The sequence below is a fragment of the Lissotriton helveticus genome, chromosome 7, assembly GCF_964261635.1.
Source record: "Lissotriton helveticus chromosome 7, aLisHel1.1, whole genome shotgun sequence".
NCBI classification, from domain to species: domain Eukaryota; kingdom Metazoa; phylum Chordata; class Amphibia; order Caudata; family Salamandridae; genus Lissotriton; species Lissotriton helveticus.
Genome location: NC_136068.1, coordinates 97605658 through 97628303, shown reverse-complemented (window position 1 = coordinate 97628303; position 22646 = coordinate 97605658). Strand labels below are relative to the sequence as shown.

At 46.5% G+C, this 22646-nt stretch overlaps 2 protein-coding genes across 6 annotated transcripts in view; one reads left to right on the top strand and one right to left on the bottom strand.

The window, feature by feature from the left end:
- Positions 1 to 22646, bottom strand: part of OSBPL2 (oxysterol binding protein like 2) — a 341693-nt gene that overhangs the window by 213698 nt on the left and 105349 nt on the right. The window lies entirely within an intron of this gene.
- LOC144768953 (uncharacterized) overlaps positions 10750 to 22646 on the top strand; it is a 59435-nt gene continuing 47538 nt past the window's right edge. The window contains exon 1 of the mRNA XM_078652953.1: positions 10750 to 10847. Within this exon, the coding sequence (XP_078509079.1) occupies positions 10750 to 10847 (98 nt within the window). The remainder of the gene's footprint in view (positions 10848 to 22646) is intronic.

Here is a 22646-nt window from a genome sequence, read left to right as displayed (position 1 = left end):
GAGAAATAGGGTGATAGCTAATCGGGAGGTTAGGATCCATAGTCGACTTTTTGATCAGAGAGATGAGCCGTGCCTGTTACCACTTAGTGGGGACATGGGCCAGTGTCAGTGAGGCGTTTAACAGCGGATTAAGAAGAGGGTTAATAACTACAGCCGCACTGGCCAGGAGTTTAACAGGGCAGGGATCTCTAGGGGAGCCCGATTTAAGGGCGCATAAAGCTCCCAGGAAGTCCATTAGTGATATGACGTCAAAGGTGGAAAAGGTGACTTTAGCAGGAGAAGGAATATGTCAGGCAGGGGGCAGCGAGGAAACCTGGGTGGCCCTGGTTGCAAAATGAAAGTTGGAGAGCCCTGACTTTATAGATGAAAAATGTAGAAAACTCTTCACACCAAGCGGGCGAAGTGGCATGGGCATTGCTCATAGCTTTAGGAGCCACATAATTCTTCACAATGTTAAACAGTTCTTTAACATTAATACCAGAACAGGCAATACAGTCGGTATAGTATGAGCGCTTCGCTAGTATGATAGCAGCATAGTATGATTTCTGAGCTGCTTTCATAGCAGTTTTGGCCTCAGCGTTATAATCCTGCCTCCATTTCCTCTCCAGCTTTTTACAATGTTTTTATCTATCTGAAGCTCAGGTGAGAACCATGGATTGGACAATGGCCTGTTACGGGCTTTAAGTCTCGTTTGGGGAGTAAGATCAGTCACCACCTTCTCAATCCAACTATTGAATTGAGAAAGAGCAAGACCAAGTTGCGCAGAGAATTGAGGGTGACAATCAGCCAAGGTTTGATAGCAGGCAGCTGGCTCTATTTTGGATTGCATTGCTTACGGTCTCAGTTTCTGGCAGCGCGTTGATCATTATACACATCCTCGTTTGGTTTGGAAGACCGGTGAAATTATGAGATAGTGAGAACATGTTCTATAGCGGAGACGGACAGATCAGGGGTCCAAAAGAGGCGGTGCAGTGTCAAAATGTATGTCACCCGTATAGTCTGCATCCACATGTCACATTCAGACTGTGACAATGGTGCTTAAAAATGAGTGGCCTTTCCAATGCAAGGACCAAGTCTTTACAGAGATGCCCACCATCAAAGTCCACCGAAGGGGCTCATGACAGAAGTCCAATGATTACCAGCCTTTTACTGTGTGGGAGCAACCTTCAAGCTGGCATTATATGACAGGATCCGTACAGAACATTAGAATACATTTCTCTGTCAGTGACATAGTTTCTCAGTATCACAGCGTGTCTTCTAGCAGCCATGACCAAATTTAGGTCAGCATTTTTCAGAAGAAATGGCGGTGAAAACCTAGCTTGATGGCTAACTCTTAAAGACTTTGTGAAGAATCGGCATCACCTAATCATTCCACATCACAGCCCTTGCAAAATGGGGAAGAGTCTAAATCAGGGGGGCTTGTAACATTACTTGCCCAAATTAAAAAACCTTAGCTCCTTGGTCCATGACGGACCTCTGTCACAAATGTGAATACGTTATCACTGCTATAGTCTACATAGACGTTCCTTCATGTACCCAACCAGCTTTATTAAGCCCACTCACACCTCCACATAGAAAATCACCATAGCGTCAATGCCAACCAAATGTCCAACTCCGACATTTATAACTACACTCTTACTTCAGATCTAACCCAGATCTACCTCACCGAACAAGAGAATGCTCTGCATCGGCACCTTCATGTACGCATGGGGCAGCAGGGCACACATGTTCACTTATGCACTACTTGTGGTCCGCCACATCCTTGGGGCTGGTTTTCAAAGAATGCAGTGATGTTCGACATCCGGAATCAAGTGGGTCGACGAGTGGTCTACAAATGCTGGTACCACCATAGCATAGTTCACTATATGCCCAGCTGTAGTCAAGTATGGAAAACTACAGACCATGTGAGGACTGAGTATTGCAGTAGGTCAGATGATGGCAGACAGAATACGAGAGCTTTTGTCTGCTGAGTACTAAAGCAGAGTAGTTATAAATACGAAGAAACTTTGGACAACACATACAACCCTGGGGACGCTCACTCTATGAAGCCACCGAGGAGCCAACGATGAAGACGGCACCGGAGACCAGGGCTGTGGTGGTAACAGATACTGCCTTTTGCTAGTCGATCTCGTAGAACTGTGCAACCAAAGCTATCGAATGCGCAAGACGGGCCTGCGGGGGATGACTTTGCAGATCAAACATGAAGCCGTGGATACGGATTCATCCATAATGCAAATCAATGCTTCGGAAGAAGCAGAAACTGAAGTCAAGCTAGCAGAGCCGTCGATGAGGCAGGCTGGAGACGGACTGATCTCTGCAGCAGGCAGGTTCGATAAGGAGATAACTAGCTGGGCTGTTTATGTGTCTGCCCTTCTAACGAGGCACGTATCCTGAATGTAGGTGAAGTAGAAGGCCATTCCCTTATGTCCATGAAGACACAGCTGGTAACCCTGGCTCTACCCTGTTGGCTGAGAGGTAACCTGGCCACTGCTTGCATGTCACTCAGTCTTCTGCAAGATCACTTGAGAGCATACAGCAGAGGAGGCTCCAAGCTCACTAGGGACTCAGATCCCAGCTCTGCAGAGCCCGACGATAAGTGACAAGGCATGAGCAAGGAAGGAAGAGATACTCCATCCATGCGATGTGCTGCTCCTGTCCAGGTCTTTTTATTTGAATTCGGAGAGTTGCAGTCCTGTTTTATATTTGGAATATAGAAGTCTAGAAGTCCCAAAGTTCAAAGGAAACAAATCCCCTGGACTGGAGCAGCACATCACAGATGGGCCTTGGAAACTTGGCGGCTATGATACTCACAAATAAATGACAAGCAGGGTCTCCGGTCTGCTGTTCTAAATGTCACAAATTTGCCAAAACGAAAAGTTCACCCCGAGCCCCCCCAAATTCGGAACAGGTGAGTGAAAATCCAACAATTTGATAAGTAAACCTTGCCAAAAGATATTCTTCATTTTAAGGGCACTCGTGGGGAGCAGCGCCAAAAAATGGTGTCAAAATTCCAAATTCTTACACTTCCCTATGACAATCCAATATTGCAAGACATGCATTCATTTTAGATTTCTAATTCCGGGGTCAACAGCATTATGCATGTCACCTTTTATTATTAAATTAGAGAATTTTGTAAGAGCGGACTTCGTGTGGGGGGGGGGGGATGGGGTGGCCACAGAGCACTGTACACAGGAAAAAACAGGAAATACAGCAAAATGCTGAAACAATTTCCGATTCTTTTTTAAATAGCTTATAAATTATATTTTTGAAACAGTTCTATCGGGCGACCTCCCAAAGTAAATGCTGTGGTTGGCATGCCCCTAGCTCTTCTTGGCCACATGCATTTCTGGGCGGAACATGGCGTGAATGGGGGTTGGAATGGTTGTCCTCTTGTGCTTTTTCTTGCGATGAGCCTCTCTGACCGAGAGACGAGCCTGCTTGGCAGGTGGGACTGCGACACATACCATCTCCAGGAGAAGCTCAGTTTGACTCCAGTCTGCAGGTCTCTGGAGTCCCAGAGTGATCCGCAGGCCTGCCAACCAGCACCACCACAAGGTGAGGAGCCTTTGCACAGAAGGGGTTTCCAGCTCAGGTGTGAAGGCTCTGCACAGTTGACCTCGAATGGAAACCTCCACAGCATTCCGATGAGCATCCTATTGCGGTGTGGGAGGACAGCTATGGCTGTTTAGGCAGAGCAGGGAATTCAATGGTAATCTTGCCTTCGCCCTGCACACTCACACCGTGAAAATCATTCTTAGGGTAGCAGGTCTGGACCCAAATTTTGTTTCCCTTGCCCACATCTATGGAAAGAGACTGGTTCAACCTCTCCATACAATGGGCCGCCAAAGACCTCCCAAGGAGAAACTGATCCTAGGTTGTAAAGGTAACTTAGGAGCTCTCGGCCCAGAGGAGAGGAGATAGATCATGGTGCAACAATCTCTAGAGTGAGGAAGTAAGTGTTTGAACCCAATGGGTTCTCGATATTCTTTACTGGAATGGGATAAGATCTGAAACAAATTGTCTGGTGTGGGGGAAAATCCGTCTTGCAATCAGATACTTTCCCCTTCCCTGTGGTTGCAAACACCATTCGAGGAGGAGCTCTTGAGGGTGATAGCAGAAGAGTACCCAGCAGAGGGCCCAGCGGAAAAAAACGCTCTTCCACCCAGCTAGCTCCTCTTCTTCGGGTCGAAATCCAAAGCATCCAGATGGAGCACATTTAATCATACAAACCTGTTGGTGTCAGAAGGATCTTTTGGTTATGAAGGCACAGGCATGCACAAGATGGCTGTTCATTAAGCAAGAGACAAAGGTCATGCAGGTTAGGCGTTGGAAATAGTAGCTTGCATGACGGCTTTGCTTTAGGCTGAAGAGCAAAAGTACAAGTTACCAGACCTTCAAAAAAATAATAGCAAGATTCAAAAAGCTCAAAAAGGTATAAAGGGTATCCAGGCAAGGCCCTTTTTAGGGCTTCCCTCAACACGAGAGAGACAGGCTCCATCCACCCTGTTCAGTAGAAATAAAGGAAAGAGGCAAGGGCAAGAACAGGGGGTGCTCCGCATGGCATGCATATGCATGTGCAGTTAAGGGCCCAAATGATGTAATGGGCTCACTGTCCCTGTTTGCACCATGGGGCACCTTTAAGCACGTTCACCCTACAAACAAAAAACAATGCACTGCCTCCAGGGCTGCCGCAAATTTGAAAAGCCTGAACACCTCCAACAGCAGTTTCCTTTCCCATCATTAGGTGGGACGCCCACAAACTGGTACTAGGGAGGCGATAGGGCGTAACAGAACATGTAGGTTCAGGAATCAATCTATAATTGTGCTGCATGGTGGGCATGAGTGAGGAGGTATTATGAAGCTAGTGGAGGTATTGTTAGAATTGTATTGGAGAGTGAAGGGGGGGGGGGGGGGGGGGGGGGAGTCCAGGGGAAATAACACCACAAGGGTCCCCGGTAAGGGGCATCCCAAGGGTACCTGGTAAAGAACATCACAAGGGTCCTGAGGAAAGAGACCACAAATTATTAGGCCTGGGTGGAGTTCCGCTACGTGGAACTCTGCAAGATGACAAAAAACTCAGTGGAATTCCACAAGTGGCGGAGTGCAGAAAGAACTGCTATTCACACTGATCTTCCTACCGATCGAGTAGAAATTTTACCCGAGCGGCAGCTCGCACTCGCCAACTTACAATTAGCGAGATCGAGGAAAAAACTCTGCTGCACTGCGAGGAGAGGCGTTTTATGCACTACGCGAGCTCCATGGAGCACAGAAAACTCCATGTACGGAGCAGAGTTCACCGCCCAGGCCTACAAACGATCAGGGGAACGGAGGCCAGATGCGGCACAATAACACCGAAGAAAAATGGATATGTAAATAACAGAGATGAAAGACTGGATAGTACACAAGGGTAATGAAGAATATAGCATAATCAGGTGGCAGAAAGAAGGCAGCAACAAACAAGGAAAAGGAGAGAGCCAGGGAATTAAGATGAGGGTAGGGTAACATAGGAAGTGGTAGTGACCTGGAGGAGATGGGAACCTAGGTAAGAGAGCAGACCCAAGACTTATCACAGGAAATGGTTAAAATTTGGGAGTCGAAGAGTGGTGAACACTTTAACAAACTAAGGAAATTGATTTAAATAATAAATTAAACCCTGAATGGACTATTGAACAGGTGTTATTTTAGTTTATGTGTTTGGTGCATTATAAAAATGTTGGCAAGTCCCATTTAAAATCTTCACCACATTTGAAAGGCTCAGCTTAATTCACACACATGTAATGGTCACACTGAAGTTTATATCGATGTATGCATAAGTGATATAAATAGCAGACCTCCGACGATCAACTGCTATTGTTAAAGCTCCTTCTCCCACGATGCTGCCAAACAGACAATTTTAAACAACACCTCCTACATCCAGCAATCAATATTATCCATGCGACATGTTATAATGTAATCCACAAAAAAGATTAAGAACGAACAGAGGATTGCCACGGTGGTCAGTGAACCCTGGAGCCGGCTGAGCCTGACCCAAGGTGACTTGGTGGACTCTGGATCTGGTCGAGCCCAACGAAAGAGATCAATGGCTACTGCAGCTAGTCGAACCTGACCAAGCCGAGCATGGACAACCTGATTAGTGGACTATGTAGCTGTCCAAACCCGACCAATGCAATCTGTGTACCCTGTTTGCCGAATCTAGCCAAGGTGATCTGTGGATTGGGCAGCAGGACAAACCTAACCAAAGTGATGAGACGATCCTGCAGTTGTTCAGGCTACCACTGGATCTTGAAAAGGTCCTGGCTTGCAAAGGTAAGTTCGGTGGGCCCTGCAGTTTACAGGCAGCAAGCACATAGTACACATCAAACAGCAGAATTCAAACTAAAACTTCAAACACAAATTAATTCGGAGTCAACCATTCTCTTGGTAGTCAAATCTGGTACAACAATTCTGGTTGATGAGATGAGAAGCTTTAGGTCCATGTACAAGCCACAGTGGTGGCAGGATCATCTGAAACCAAATAATCCCTATGCTGTGTACATAAGAAAAACAAACTGCCCTTGCACTGGACATCCACACGCCTCTTTGCCTCTACTCCTTATCTAGGTTAGCTCTAACACCGCTCACCTCCGGCTAGATCTTTCACTCATGCTCCAGTGGTACCAGACATGCCACTGTCCTCCAGATGCTTTCCGTACCCGGCCCTGAGCCTCTATGCTCCCACACCTAGCCCGGCAGAATTCCTACAAACCTTTCAGGAAACAGAATCTAAGCTAAACTGCTGTCCGCAATGGACTCAGTGCTTTAGAAACACAAGGAGCTGAATGCTGGCAACAACAAAGCCAATTGTGGAAGCGGCTACCAGCCCAAAACCGACCATGGGTGCGCTAAAAATTAGCACGTATCCACCAATAACTCAGCCAGGCCATGATCCAGTCTGAATCACTGCCTATGTCTTTCAAATGCACTCGTCACTGCATTTACGGAACCTATAATACTGCATTACAGCAGCTGTACTCCACGTGGCCAGAACAATACAAGGTGATGACTCCAAGCAATATTGCACCTGTGCGTGGAGTTTAGCCAGAGTGCATACGTCACTCCTCTTCCTGTTATAACATTGGGCGTGTGCTAGCAAAACATTAACACAGGGCGTGGTGGAATGCATTCACTTCTAGTACAACCCCAAGTCAGGACTAGGAAAACGCTCACAAAAACAGGTTCACTCAGGTTCAGGTGAGGTTTCGTGTGTCCCAGCGGCTAGGCTGGCACCCTACCCATGTGCCACAGGGCATCGATTCGAGCATCCCGCTTCACCACGGCTCACCAGACAAGTGCAGGACTCTGGGATCAATCACAGACAATGTATTGGTGAATAACTCGATCTCCACCTTAGATAATCGATCCATTTAATTGCAGATACTGCACTGATCTTTGCAAATCATCAAGTGCCTGGTTCAGAGGGATACAGGAAAACTGTAAATAGGTAAATAATTCATGACTAAAGTTCAGCTTAGGTGGCTACACTGCAAACATGACATGCATATGGCCTTCTTTACTCTACTTTGGACACCTCGGCACAGCCAGTCAGGCTTCTTACACGTACAACAAATTACAAAACAAATGAATGAACATCGACAGACACCACCTCAACTAACAGTACACAATTGTTCTAGAATAGAGGCAACGAGTCTCAAAACAGCAAGAAATATTGCAATCCAGTTTGATACAAAAGAATTTTAAAAACAAAAAATAGAGACTAGCTGGTCAAACTTGGGATGTGGAGAGATTTGTAAATCGTTTGTTAGGCAAAGGGCAAGGTAGACAGGAGGGTGCACTGGTAACTGTGAACCCTTGTGAGAAAAGAGGATCAGTGTGCTGCTGTAGTGTAACTGTACAGCAGCTGGTATGCTTGTTTTGAGATGGTACTTGTGGCTACAACTGTGGGCCCTACTGTGGTTACCACTGTTGTAGATTCTGCTTTTTTTACCTGAAACTACGGTTTTTTGCTTATGCTGCTCCTGTGGGGAGTGAGTGTGTTCGTATTCTATGTTGTTACTGTACCCAAAGCAGTGGTTACTTCTCGGCCACTGATCGCCATTGTGGTTGCATTAGTTACATGAGTGGCACTTCTTGCCGCTTTAATGGTGGCTATTGTGGCAAGTGCTACAGAGAGGAGCGGTGGTTGTCCCTGTGGTCCCTGCTCCAGTGGCAGCGGTTGTCACCGCTGTGTTCCTGCTGCTATGGACACCGTTGTTGCTGCGGTCTGCGCTGTGGTTACAAATTTGCCTACTGGTGTTGTCACTACCTTGCTGGCATCTACTGTTGCCCAAGCCCAGGTTGCAGCGGTGGTCAGTGCATTGCAGCAGCTGGGGTCGCTGCTGACGTGGCAACTGCTGTTGTTGCTTTAGTCCAAGATGTGGATGTGGTGGGCACTAAGGGCAGCATGTGTATCAGGGAAACCACCTGACCAATTAGAAATGCTGAAATCAGCACTAAAAGCAATCAATCAATCACAGCATTTATATAGCGCGCTATTCACCCGGAGGGTCTCAAGGCGCTTGGGGAGGGGGGGGTCCGCTACTGCTCGAACAGCCAGGTCTTGAGCTGCTTCCTGAAGGCGAGGTGGTCTTGGGTCAAGCGGAGGTGGGTCGGGAGGGAGTCCACGTCTTGGCGGCCAGGTAGGAGAAGGACCTTCCTCCTATGGTGGCTCTTCGGATGCGGGGGACGGCGGCGAGGGCGTGGTTGGTCGATCGAAGCTGGCGTGTGGGAGTGTAGAAGTTGAGGCGGTTGTTGAGGTATCTTGGGCCTTGGTTGTGTAGGGCTTTGTGTGCGTGGGTGAGGAGTCGGAACGTGATTCTCTTGTTTACTGGGAGCCAGTGCAGGTCTCTCAGGTGTCCGGAGATGTGGCTGTGTCGGGGGATGTCCAGGATGAGTCTTGCTGAGGCGTTCTGGAACCTCTCTGTATGCTCTTCTTTGCTATCACATGAGAGTAGAGCAACATATGACGCGTTCTTTAGCCAGGACTAAAACCGATCATCCTCAGATTTCTCAGCGTCCCTCCAGTGAGACTAGGTAGGGGTGGGCTCTATTCTATTTATTTCACGTTTGACCGAATAAGAGCTGGTTAGAGCACAGCCACAGTATCATTCTTGATAAGGTAATGAATGGACAACCAGGGTCTTCGATGGCGACAAGCCGGAGGCACCCTATAGCAGATGTCCTCTTATACCTGCCATTTATGATTTAACTGCAAACTGACAATTACAAATTGCCAGATTTCATGAAAAAACTTGAAAAAACGAAACATACACCAGGAACTGTATTAAAGAAACGCCCATGAAATATCCAGCAAGTAATTTATATGCAATACGCCATGAATGCCAAACCGCACTGCAGGCGCACATTTGACAAATGAGAAATGAAGAAAGATGGTGTGTAGGGGTGTGGCCACCGAAACATTTTTTGCTAACAATAGAATATATTTTTACACAGACAGGTTTATGAAGACCTAGAAGAACCTTAAACAGCTCAGTAGAGAATAAAACAATTGGAAGAAAAGTCACAGAAAGCGCTGGGCTACATCAAACCAATGATGGCAGGTTAGGGCATAGGAGATTAGGAGACCATACAAGTTTTGTTGCACAGGCCTGGAAAGACGTTGTAGTATTTGGCAGAGTAGTTGTCGGGGTTTCGGATTGAAGAGACGCATCGAATAGCAATTTTTGGAAGATGTGGCTGTAACCGGTCACACGGCTTGCCGAACACGTTTACAATGTGGGAAACATACCTGATGCAGCTCAGTGGATCTGCTCATGAATATTTCTGAAAGAAGGAGCGGCTTCCAGTAGGGTTTGAGCAAAGGGGCGGAGCTGTGTATGGGACAACAAGGGTTCTTAGAAAATGGCTGCCATTGTGATAAGCTGTAAGGGCCAGAAATTATAAAGGCCATAATGACCTACCCTACACAGAGGGCGCAGTGGTTCTTACTGACACAATCCCTTGGACCTTTCGTGATTGGCACAAGGATTAATCGGTTCAGCTTGATTTACGCCCGATTTAACAACAGCTGCCACTGGTTCAGTTTATGGCTGCGCTTGACACAGGCCATAGGTCTGAAGATCTAAAGCCACGTGAAAAAAGTTTGCATTGGGTGTAGGATCCTGGGAGTCATTATTGAATAAGGAAGAAAACAGTAACAATAGTGATGTATCATTCATTCTTCCATAGCAAATGGAGTGAATGAAGAGAAAATACAGAACCAGAGATTTATGGCTGATCCACATTTGGACATATCAACCGTAAATTAAAAGATGGGACAACACCCAGGAGCTTGATAAACGAGCTACTGATGCAAGAGTCCAATTAATACATTGCACAATTAATGGCTCAACAGCATCAAACTGCGCCAAGTCCATCAATCCCGACTTGGACTCTGTGATTAAACAGACTAACAACAGTAAGTGACTTCTATAAAGTCAGAGGCTGTGGACGACCCACCTCCCCTCACAAGTGTAAAGCAGCTCCAGAAGACAGTGGTACATTTGCGGCAAGAATGGTTAATTGTGGGGTTCAGGCCACCACCATCACTAGTGGCTGCAAAGAAGCTAGAGTTAAGAAGCTGCAGCTTTAAAACAGTGGTGATGCTTTGTGTTCAACTGCTCGAAGACAAAGGCTGGGCTCCATTATTGCAATCGAAAGTTGATTTAGCGCACATAGCATCCTAGGGGCTAAAGTGCTTGGTTAAAGGCGGCAATGGCATGTGAGACACCCAAATCAGCAGACGGTATTGAAGCTCAGTCTGGAGAACATGTGAAGGAGGATTTATTTAAGGCTCCTCAACAGGATCAGTGGTAAGGCAGCAGCATACCTCAGGTAATATCACCCGAAGACGTACGCATGGGGCACACATTAGAAGTGGCCAATCATCTCACTTGTTGTTTACATGTTTTAACAAGCATTGCCACAAACTAAAGGTCTGGGTTTAATGGGCTAACACAAGAAACACACCTAAGAAAATGTGGTCCAGGCTCCTCTCCCTTTTTTCAGTCCTCTTTTAGTTTCTATGGGAACTGAAGCTTGGGTGACAAGGGAATCTTCATTACAGACTTTCTACTGTGTTTATAATATGGAAATTCACTAAGAGCTATGAGAAATAAAAAGAGGACTGTAATGAACGTGTGGGAGCCTTCAATGCAGATAGCCTTTTGTTTCTATACAGGAAAGCACTGGTAGAACAGGAGGCTCCTTTGCAGCTCACTGTTTGACTGGGGGTTCATGCAGGATGCCAAAAAGAGAGAATGGGCAATGATGGGGGACAGAAGGGCACGAGATAGAGTTGTGGGGAGTGATGGTAATGAATAAAAATGTGATCTGAGACATAAGCAATGGCAGCAGGAAGAACGGATGAGAGGGGCGAGCGATAAGAAGCAAGACACATGGGAAAAAGAGGATATGGCGGAAAACAGAGCAGCATGTGAGAGGGGAAAAAGGGAGAGAACATGGAGCGTAGAGGGGTGTAACTCGAGAAACAGGACACTAGAAAGAAGGCGGGGAGGAAGAATGCACAGCAACATTCAAGGGAGGGGAGGAAGGATGCAAGCTAAGCAGACACAAGGAGGAAACAAGCATCGAGGAACAAACAGAGAAGCCTTTAGTAGTAAAATAGTCGCTAGTGCAGTTCTATGCAAATACACGATTGGAAGCGGAAAAATTCACCCAAGGAGCCAACAGTGCGAAGTGTAAGCGAGATAATCCACTGGTCTAAGCCAAGATATGACTCACAAAGGCACAAACCAATGGCTGAAATAAAGGTTTCAAAGACAGCCAATAGTTAAAGGAGGTGGATCCCCCCGCCCCCAGTAAATGGATCAGATGAAAATGTCTGTGCCATTTAAAGTACTTGGGCATTATGATCAGCAGAGAAGATACACCACCGATTAACAATTCATAATAAAGCAGTGCACCCCCTCCCATAGTGGAATATCTGGTGGTCTTCAGTGTTGGGTGCTCATTTCTTATATATGCCACTATGGTCTGCCAGTTGGCAGCATTAGATAAAATTAGTTTATGGCCTTGGCTTGTTGAGCCTAAGAGGGGCATGTTTAAAAGCCCAAGGGGCCAACAAACACTTAAGAGGTGTATGTGACAGGATTGATGTCCAAGAACAACACAACACACTGATTAGAAGGACTAAGATTGGTTCCTTAAACAATATGCCTTTAAAAATCATTTCTGTACTATAACCGAGGCATCACAGCCTCACAGAAATCTGGCTGGAAACAACATACCACGTACAATTCTATGTGTTCACCATAGCTGGACCAATAAATCAAAATAAATCTTGCACATGGAGTAGCAATTTGTGGTCTTTCCCACAAAGCCACATACAATGTGCGAGCCAATGATACTACTGGGGGAAAAGCGCTCAGCCTTCTCTAAGAAACACCCTATAACCACTTGGAGTTTACAATGTGTAAGGAATCAATGGATTTGTGGCCGAGAAAATACAAACATGAATGTTTTATGGAAAATAGATTTCACCCTTAAACGGAGAGCTTAGAGATTAATTGTTGTTTTAAACCCGTCCCTCAAAATTCAGTCATACAGTTGGGCGAGCCACTGACATAGAAGCGGTCAAAAAACATGAAGAACCCATAAACTTGTGATGAAATGTAAGAAAATATAAATCTGAGAAGTTAGCAATCAGTTTACGAACAGATCCAGCAAAATGGCTGCAGAAAGACCAAGACCAGACAGACCAGTCCAAGGAAGGAAGGAAGGAACGAACAAAACTATGTGAACCACTTCACATCCCCTTCCCTTTCCCTCACTTATATTCCATTCTGCAAGTGGACTACTCCTCAGCGGCTGCCCTTCTTTGTATTGCCAGTAAATTAATCATTGTTACTTATCACTCTGAATGATTCAACGGAGGCAAAGATCCTTGCTTATAAAAATCAATTTTGCAGACAAAAGACTGTTGGCTAAACTTTAAATGAACACCTGAAAAGGAGGTAAAACAAGAAGGGTACCTGCAGGCCAAATACCATGTGGAGGTGTCCTGGTGAGGACGCGTAGGTCATGGAGTTATATCCAAAGAAAAACTGAAAGCAATTTTGCAAGGAGAGCTGAAGTTAGACTTTATACTTCTCTACGATTGGATACCATTGATACATTGCTTTCAAATTTAAGAGCAAAGAAGTAAACTGATCTTTGGTGCTCAATTAGAAAACAGGGTGAAATAGATTAGCAAAAGGGTAAAAAAAAGTAAATGATGTCAATTCCCAAAAATATTCCCGGATCAAAGGAGCAAGAAACTTCATAATAATAGGTTCACGACACAATATCTGCAGCACTACACATCCGGCTGTTGCCGGAGGCAAGGCGTTGCCTCCTCAACATATGGGAACCTACTGACCTAATCACCCAGACACAATGGGCTACCTTAGGGTTCATGACAGCAAAAAGAAACATCGCACAACTGTGGGGAGCTATCAAACCGCCATCGCTAGAGGCCTGGGAAAGAGACTTTGACTAGTGTATGTTTAGAGAGCAGACGGTCTATGTCGCCAGTGGATGCCCCCAAAAATGGATCTGCATATGGAGCCACTGGAATAGCCACCGTGGGGAAATTTGCACTCCGCCGGATGGTTCTGAATTGAATGATCCCCTTTTCCCGCAATGTTCCCCTTCTATGTCAGATTTGTAATTTCCTCCTCTATATGCATGTACAGCATGTCTTTTGATTGTGCCTTCTGCATTGTTTATCTGTACTGCTGTTTCTTTATTAAAAAGAATTATAAATAAAAATGTAACTTCATAATATGGTATTATTAGTCAGAATCTGTTTCAGAGCAATTACAAGCTCCATGAGGAGTAATCACAATCAGCAGTTGTAGATAATCAACTGATTGAAACACTAAACAGTCTAGATGGTAAGATGGCAAAGCCTTAAAAGAATTAACAGAGTCAGCTGTGACTTGGGCGAAGGCAGTAGCGGGTTTAAGATGCTGAACCAGAAAACCTGGGTCAGTCAGCCACTGTGACAGCTAGTATAAGGAAGCAGGGCAATCACGTTTGTTCGAAGAGGTAGCGCTTAGCATTCACCTGAATTTGAGAAAGTCAAGGTTCAAGTCGCAGATTCAGTGGCAAGGTCAAGATCTTGGCAGTTTATATTTTGTTATCTAGAGTTTTCCAACATATGGCTTTGCAGTCTCTGTTTCATATGGGGCGGACTGGGAGCCCACCATTGTGATGTTTGTGCCATTCAGAGCCAAGTAAGGACAGCAGCTGTTGGCGATTATCACTGTCTGGTGGCTAATTGGCTGTGGTCCCAGCTCAGCTCCTACCCATACAAACCAGCATTAACAAGAGTAATGATTTGCAGCTTTCATGTGATGAACCACAGGAAGGATAGGAAAAGAATGGGCACAGAGGACGGACAACCCTTTTACAGCCAATCAGGAAGTCTCATCTGTAAAGGCATGGCCTTCTTGGAAGGGAGGTGGGTAGAGTAATTCCAATGCAGCATGTGTGATGACTAGCTCTGAAACGCACCCGGTGGAGAAGATCTGTATCTGACAACCAACAAGCTAGTACCGAGCGCAGACTCCTGTGTCTCGCAGTCCTGTGTCCGTCCTTGGCTTGATCGAAAACACAGTAGTGGCAATGATCGCGGCCCATAGGAGTGTCACTAGAGAAGGAATTATGAGCTCTCATTTATGAGCATACAATATGATAACCAGAGCCATTTCCAAAATCAGAGCAGAAACGACTCCATGAAATGCAAAGCTACAATAAAAGACACATTAGGGAAAAAAAAGAAACACGCAATTGCTCCTACTTCTAGATTAGAATGTTAGTGGTCGAGCTGAATGCAACTTTAGCATCCACAGATCTAAATTGAAAGTCAGAAAGGTGGCCATCACTTGGGTTCTGCTGTTTGCGTTACTTTCTACATAATTAAATAATTTCTCTTAAGGCTATTTCAGTAACTTCATTCAAAACAAAGGAGTCCAGTTCCAAATTTCCAGGTAGGCTCAACTGCAGAGACTCACATAAAAATTTTTAAAAAAGAAGAACAGCTCCCAGATCTAAACTAACAAAATTAACTTTTTTTCTACAAAAGAATTAGTGATTCGACGACAGCAGAAGGTTTTAGGAAAGTGTAAAAGGGGTCAATATTGTACAAAACTATAGCAAAGAGATGCACATCTCTGATACAATTTTAGGTTTAAAAATGTACATCACAACCCCTTATCACCAACATCTCATCTACGTTTTAAAAGACCTAGAAATGGAGTTCCTGAGATTAAAAGAAATTTTAAACAGCAACATCATCCACTAAGTAAGCCAGATCAAGCCCCACGGTGAGTGTACTGTACATAAGCAGTGTGTCCCAGGGGGCTAAAAACCATTTTATCCAATGCTCCGGAAATTGATTTTCCTTTAGAGAGATTTGCTTTCAGCCAATACACCAGAATCCTCCACAGAAACCCCTGGCTGCAAACCAAATTACCTGCCAGTTTTTCATGACATACTGCTCCTACCTGACCCACATGCTATCAAGGAAACAGCTTAATGAACTGAAAACAAGAAATGACAGAAGGTCAATAAATTGAATTAATCTCTCAAAATTACGTGAGGAAAAAAAAGATCAGCCACCACAGTGAACAGCAAAGAGAAAATGAGGTGGTAGGATTTACTACAGTACATGTCTACCACAACCCCCATAGAGCAGAACTCCGGCAAAGGACAACGTAGGAGACTACGGCAGCTGCCGGACGAGCGGCACTAATCAAATATGTTAAAATCTTAAATGAGTTAATACAGTTAAAACAACTCTAAGCTTGAGCCAGGATTTCGAATCTGAAGTCATGCCAATTACAGACAGAAGCTGGCAAACACATTTTTATGAGCTATAATGCGGTGTACGGATAAAGAAATAAAAACCCTGCAAGAAATACCTCTGCCTTTCACCCACTGGGAACACTACTGTGAAGAAAACTGGCAGACGTTGGATGGAAAAACTAGGTCGATGGAGGCAGAGTTCCACATAGCGAGGGAAATCTAAAGATAACAACAGTAAACAGAGTTATCAAGAACTCCGACAGTCAGGAGGGAGGTCCTGGCAGGAAGACTCGAAGAATACACAATGCAAACCTTGGGCATCCACTAAGCCTGCGACACATCCGTATTAGGTGTAATAGTCAACAATTGTGGGGAGATAGGGTTATCACAGGCAGAGAGAATGTACCTGGGCATTCATCCCGATAGCATCAACTGTGCAGGGACCTTCGTCAGCAGAAGAGCGCTCTCAAACAAAGACCTGGGGCTCACCTTGGTGTTTTGGTGGTTGACTGGCTGTGGGTAGGATGTGCTCTAAGTGAAGCTTCAAGGGGGAAGAGAACACCCGAAAGCATTAAGGAAATAAGAATCACAGGACTAGAGCAAGAAGTTGGGGAGCAAGACCACTAACCAGGAATAGGGGTGTTTTGGTTCTAGATCACCCCTAGGCATCTCAACTGAGCATGTAGACTACAAGGTCATTATTTACAAGGTGCTATTATTTTTGTGGGAAGCAATTTAAATTCTAACTTTTTACAGCAGGAGGATAAACCAAACCATAACCACTTACAAACACTGGCAACAAACACTATCTTTCTAGCACAAAACGTACTATGTCAGCAGGCAACGCTCCACAAAGACAACGAGAAAAGCCTTTTCAACATGCGCAACCCAGAATCTAGAACACCCGCCTACTACACATCAGGTTCACACCTCCTCTTCAGGAAGAAGCTAAAAATGTACTTCTGTAAGACCAGCGTAACTTCTCCACTCACCAGAGTCAGGGCATGAAGGCAGCCTCCCTTCGTACACACTGTTAACTCATTCCCTAGCCTCTGTGTGTACAGTGCTGAGAGACTTTCTAGGAAAGTAAACACTACTCTACAACACAAACTTAGGGATCCCTAACAAAAAATGGATGAAAATTAAGCAAAGTTCAGAGGGAGTGTATTGCTCAAGACACTCTCGGGCTGTGGGCCAGAACACCTCTCTTATAATAAGCAGCCTCAATCAAGATTCATCTTCCAGACTGGCAGGTTATTGGCACAATTAAGACTTGAAAGAAATCCAGAATGAAGACACTCCTGAAACTAAAAATAGGCGCTAGTATGACGGCAGCTCTGCTTTCAGAAAGCATGTGAAAAGGAGTGGCCTTCTACTGCAAGAGACACGAGGTTAAGGGCCTCAAACCCAGAAGCCCTGGGAACCCAGGATCCACTTTAGTAAATTTAGAGAACATGAGTCCCACAGATGACCCGAATTTTAAGTGACCGGAAGGGCAGGTTCTCCTCACTGCTAGGCTCAAACCCGATTTTACACCCAAATTGCGACATCACCTCGAGTCGAATCACCACATATGCAGCAGTTTTTCCCACATCAACTTAGACAGGTAAAAGTTTAGTATTTTACATCTCAAAAATGGGAAAAAAACATTCTGTATTTCTGCAGCGCAGCTTGTTCAGTCTTGTGGAAACCATAACAAATAATGATGTGGGGATACTGTACCCCAGAAATCGCAAGGCCTGAAGTGTTAACACCCAATAAATAAATCCAGTACTTGTATAGCGCACAAATCACCCCCGAAGGGGTATCTCGGCAATGGGGGCCATTGGGAAGATTAACCGCATGCGCGCTAGCGGTTTTCCCGCTGCGATTTAAAAAAACCCGCGTTACATGACGAGCTCAGCTCGTCATCCGCGTAGCGCAGGTTACGCCCATGACGAGCTGAGCTCGTCATGAGCGTAGAAGGGGTTAAGCGAGCTATTGCCCAGAGTCGCATGGTGCTGGGCTGACTCCTGCCGCCGGAGCCTGGGATCAAACCGTGATCCCCAGCGTCAGTCGCCCTGGCAGCGGCGCCACACCTCTTTACAATCGGTATTACCAAATCAATTCACTGGGGCTCTCCTCCAGGCGCCCTTATTATTCGTATAATCTGCAGGGGAAACAAGCATTGGAAATGCAATAGGTCTCGCAGCATTAGAGTTAGTGCTTTTAGAATTGTTTATGGGTTTTTTGTTGTAAATCTTTAGCATTTTTATTTCTTGTAGCCAATGCTAAAGAATTACAAATCAAAAAAGCCATAAACAATTGTAAAAGCTTTAACTAAAAATCCTCTGAGACCTATTGCACTGTGTGAGGGTGAGGTGTTGAGGGTGAGTGAGGGTGAGGGTGAGTGAGGGGTTGAGGGTGAGTGAGGGGTTGAGGGTGAGTGAGAGTGAGAGTGAGTGAGGGTGAGGGTGAGTGAGGGTGATTGTGAGTTAGGGTGAGGTGTTGAGGGTGGGTGAGGGTGAGGGTGAGGGGTTGAGGGTGAGTGAGGGTGAGTGAGGGTGAGTGAGGGTGAGTGAGGGTGAGTGAGGGTGAGTGAGGGTGAGTGAGGGTGAGTGAGGGTGAGTGAGGGTGAGTGAGGGTGAGTGAGGGTGAGTGAGGGTGAGTGAGGGTGGGTGAGGGGTTGAGGGTGAGGGGTTGAGGGTGAGGGGTTGAGCGTGAGGGGTTGAGCGTGAGGGGTTGAGCGTGAGGGGTTGAGCGTGAGGGGTTGAGCGTGAGGGGTTGAGCGTGAGGGGTTGAGCGTGAGGGGTTGAGCGTGAGGGGTTGAGCGTGAGGGGTTGAGCGTGAGGGGTTGAGCGTGAGGGGTTGAGCGTGAGGGGTTGAGCGTGAGGGGTTGAGCGTGAGGTGTTGAGGGTGAGGTGTTGAGGGTGAGGTGTTGAGGGTGAGGTGTTGAGGGTGAGGTGTTGAGGGTGAGGGGTTGAGGGTGAGGGGTTGAGGGTGAGGGGTTGAGGGTGAGTGAGTGTGAGTGAGTGAGGGTGAGGTGTTGAGGGTGAGTGAGTGAGGTTGAGGGGTTGAGAGTGAGTGAGGGTGAGGTGTTGAGGGTGAGGAGTTGAGGGTGAGGGGTTGAGGGTGAGGGGTTGAGGGGTTGAGGGTGAGGGGTTGAGGGTGAGGGCGAGTGAGGGTGAGGGGGTGAGGGGTTGAGGGGGTGAGGGGTTGAGGGTGAGGGCGAGTGAGGGTGAGGGGGTGAGGGGTTGAGGGGGTGAGGGGTTGAGGGGTTGAGGGTGAGGTGTTGAGGGTGAGTGAGTGAGGGTGAGGCTGAGGTGTAGAGTGTGAGTGAGAGTAAGAGTGAGGGTGATTGAGGGTTTCAGTGTTAGTGAGGGTGAGGGGTTGAGGGTGAGTGAGGGTGAGTGAGGGTGAGGGTGAGTGAGGGTGAGGGGTTGAGGGTGAGTGAGGGTGAGGGGTTGAGGGTGGGTGAGGGTGAGTGAGGGTGAGTGAGGGTGAGGGGTTGAGGGTGAGTGAGGGTGAGTGAGGGTGAGGGGTTGAGGGTGAGTGAGGGTGAGGGGTTGAGGGTGGGTGAGGGTGAGTGAGGGTGAGGGGTTGAGGGTGAGTGAGGGTGGGTGAGGGGTTGAGGGTGGGTGAGGGTGAGTGAGGGTGAGGGTGAGTGAGGGTGAGGGTGAGTGAGGGTGAGGGGTTGAGGGTGAGTGAGGGTGAGGGGTTGAGGGTGAGTGAGGGTGAGGGGTTGAGGGTGAGTGAGGGTGAGGGTGGGTGAGGGTGAGTGAGGGTGAGGGTGGGTGAGGGTGAGTGAGGCTGCTGTGGTGGTGCTGAGTGATGCTGGGGTTGCGCCGAGTGGTGCTGTGGTGGTGCTGAGGTGGTGCTGAGTGATGCAGTGGTGGTGCTGAGTGGTGCTGAGTGTTACCTTCACATCCTTCCTTCACATCAGAAATATCTGTGACTGTTCCTATTGTGATTATCAAGCAGATCGCAATGCAGTTAAATTCAGTGGGGTACACCCAATAATCACGAATATCCATGTCTCCATGAACATTATAGAATTTACATAAATTATATGGGTTAGGGAATAGACAGGGTATCATTGATATCAACGGACTTATAGAACATTCGCAACCTGCAATCTCTAGGGGTAAGTGTTCATCCAGGAACTAAAACTTTTTTCTTTGAAGTCTGTCCGACACACAGAAAACAAAAGTAGCCACTGACATGAAGTCACAGGATCCTCCACACCCAACACATCGGTTGCCCTGACAGCTACGTGAAAATGGATACCAAAAGCACACAAGTAAAAAATCGCTCTGCATAACAAACTGCTTGCTTTTAGAGAATATCACAACTTCACAGAATATACGAAATCCACTTCAAAGGATTTACAAATAAACCTGTTCGCCAGCTCAGCTGGCTCAAGTCGGTAAAACACATTAAAAACAAGCCAGATAAAGAAATATGGGCAAAGTGAACAAGGACAAAGAGGTAAAAGAGAAACACGACAACAGTGGCCCGAAGTAGATAAAATTGTGGCAAAATAGAAAAACTGTGGCACAGAAAACAGGGCAGAAATTCATATCTGGCGTTTGCATAACAAACTAAATCTCAGCATAATTGTTATGGAAACTTTTACCAAAACAAATATTTTGCTGGCAGGTTAATAAAACCCACAATAAGTATTGGCGTTTTGATAGAGAACAGTGTTGAAAATCAGGGGCTGACCCCCTATATGCCTTGGCGCTTTCACTGGAGGGACTTCCCATGGTTGGGGGGGGAGGAAACCTTACTGCCCAGCAGCTGGCCGTAGCTTTGCAGACCTGATGAGCAGGGAGGGTGTGCGAGGGGTGAGCGAGGAGGGGCTGGGAGGGAAACTGAGGCAGGCAGCGGAAGTCTGGGGAGGAAAGAAAAGAAGCCAAAGATAAATAAATAAATAAATAAATAAATAAATACACTCGGTCGGCCGCGAGCGTCGTCTTCAATGCGGCGCTCAGGATACTTTACAGCTCAGCAGCTGGTCAAATGGACGTTGGTATACTCCCCATAGGGTACTGCTACATGAATAACACACTGTGTAGCTTTGCAGACCTGATGAGCGAGGAGGGGGTGCGAGGGATGAGTGAGGAGGGGGTAGCAGGAAAACAGCAGGAGCAGGCAGCGGATGTCTGGAGAGGAAAGAAAAGAAAACAACAAAACAAAAAAACAAGCAAAAAACTACTGCGCGACTATGAAAAACAAAAGCTAATTCAGCTCTTGACCACATACAAACTATGACACGATTTAATGTGTTACCACATTTACTGCTCAGTTCCCCCACACACAAATAGAAATATAATCTGGCATCAATGGCCTAGCAGCACTGTATTAAAAAAAATGCAAACATTATTAGGCATACTTCTTATGAAGCATGCCTCGATGATGGAGCGGGGTCACCTATGTGAGAAAGTAAATTTTGTGGCCTGTACGCGTGCATCATCGGTAATAGCAATAATATTAGCAGCGGATGCTTGCGAGTCGGCCTTCTAAAGCCTTTAATTTAGCGCTCTGACGTGATGTGATAGCGCTACGTGAAACAATGAACGACGCTGTAGGAGCTTACACAGCACATACAGTCGAAGACTTGGAGTCAACCATTTCCACAATCTTTCTAGTCCTAGTCAGGGGAGAAGTATTAAACCATCTGCAGTCTCCCGTGCCCCTCCCCTTGCACAATATAGCGAAGATCAACGATATACTCTGGCTGCTGCAAGAAATAGGTACGTTTATGCTTTACAAGTTAGCAGGCAGTAAGCAGCGCTGCTGCGCATGTTCTAGCCCGTGCACTGTTGGAGGGCATATAACATGAGCAGCTATGAAGCGAAAGCCTGCATTTTTTAGAGGAATTTGACCTCACTCATCCAACCCATGAGGGAGCAGAATGGACAGCCAGAACTGTCGCACACATACCTTCGACATGGAACACTTGCACACAGCATGATAAATACGAGGCACTGTGATATTACACCATCCCCGATTTCACTGGGAATGGTGGAGGGGGTATAAATGTTTGTCTACCTGTAACACTCGCCATACGATTTTCCTTGACAACTTAAATTGCATGTGACACGAAAATGCATAGCTAACAACTCATCACGACACAAACGTTGCCACGTGGTTATGTTTAGTAAAAAAAACAAAAGTATTAAAGACGTTTGTCAGAACAAAAGCTCTAGCGTGATTAGAGCAAATAGGTGCAGAGATCAGAAGCTTTGGGAGTCTCCGGAATGTTTGGAACGGAGGGGGGAGGGACAGCAAAGAGAGTGGGGTGAAGGAGCGAGGGGGAGGAGAAGTCTGGGCAGGCAGGATGACTCAGGGGAGGGGGCGGAGCGGGGCAGAGCGGCATGTGGGTGTGAAGAAGCCGGGCCTTTGAAGTGAAGCTAAGCTTCACTTCAAAGGTGTCGGAGGAATGCGGGCGGCTGTGCACGCGCTTTTAAGCTCAATGCACATGCGCATTGAGCTTAAAAGTCACGGGCACTGCAAGGAATCGCCACGATTCCTTGCAAGTTAGATAAAGAGTAGATGAGCCCCTATAGTCTCGCTTGCTCGATGCGCATGCGCATCGACAGGCGAGACCTAAAAATGCACGGAGAGGGGGAGGGGAGATGCTCGCAGCCTCTGCTGAGAAGGAGCTGAGTGCAATTAGCTGCATCCATCACAGAGAAGAGGAGGGGGCTAGCTGCTGGCTTCCCGGTGCTTCTCTCGTTCCCTCCCTGACATGGTAGCTGGGGCAATAATCCCGTAAGATCCCAAAGCGTCAGTGATAGAGTGTCTGATTTGGGACT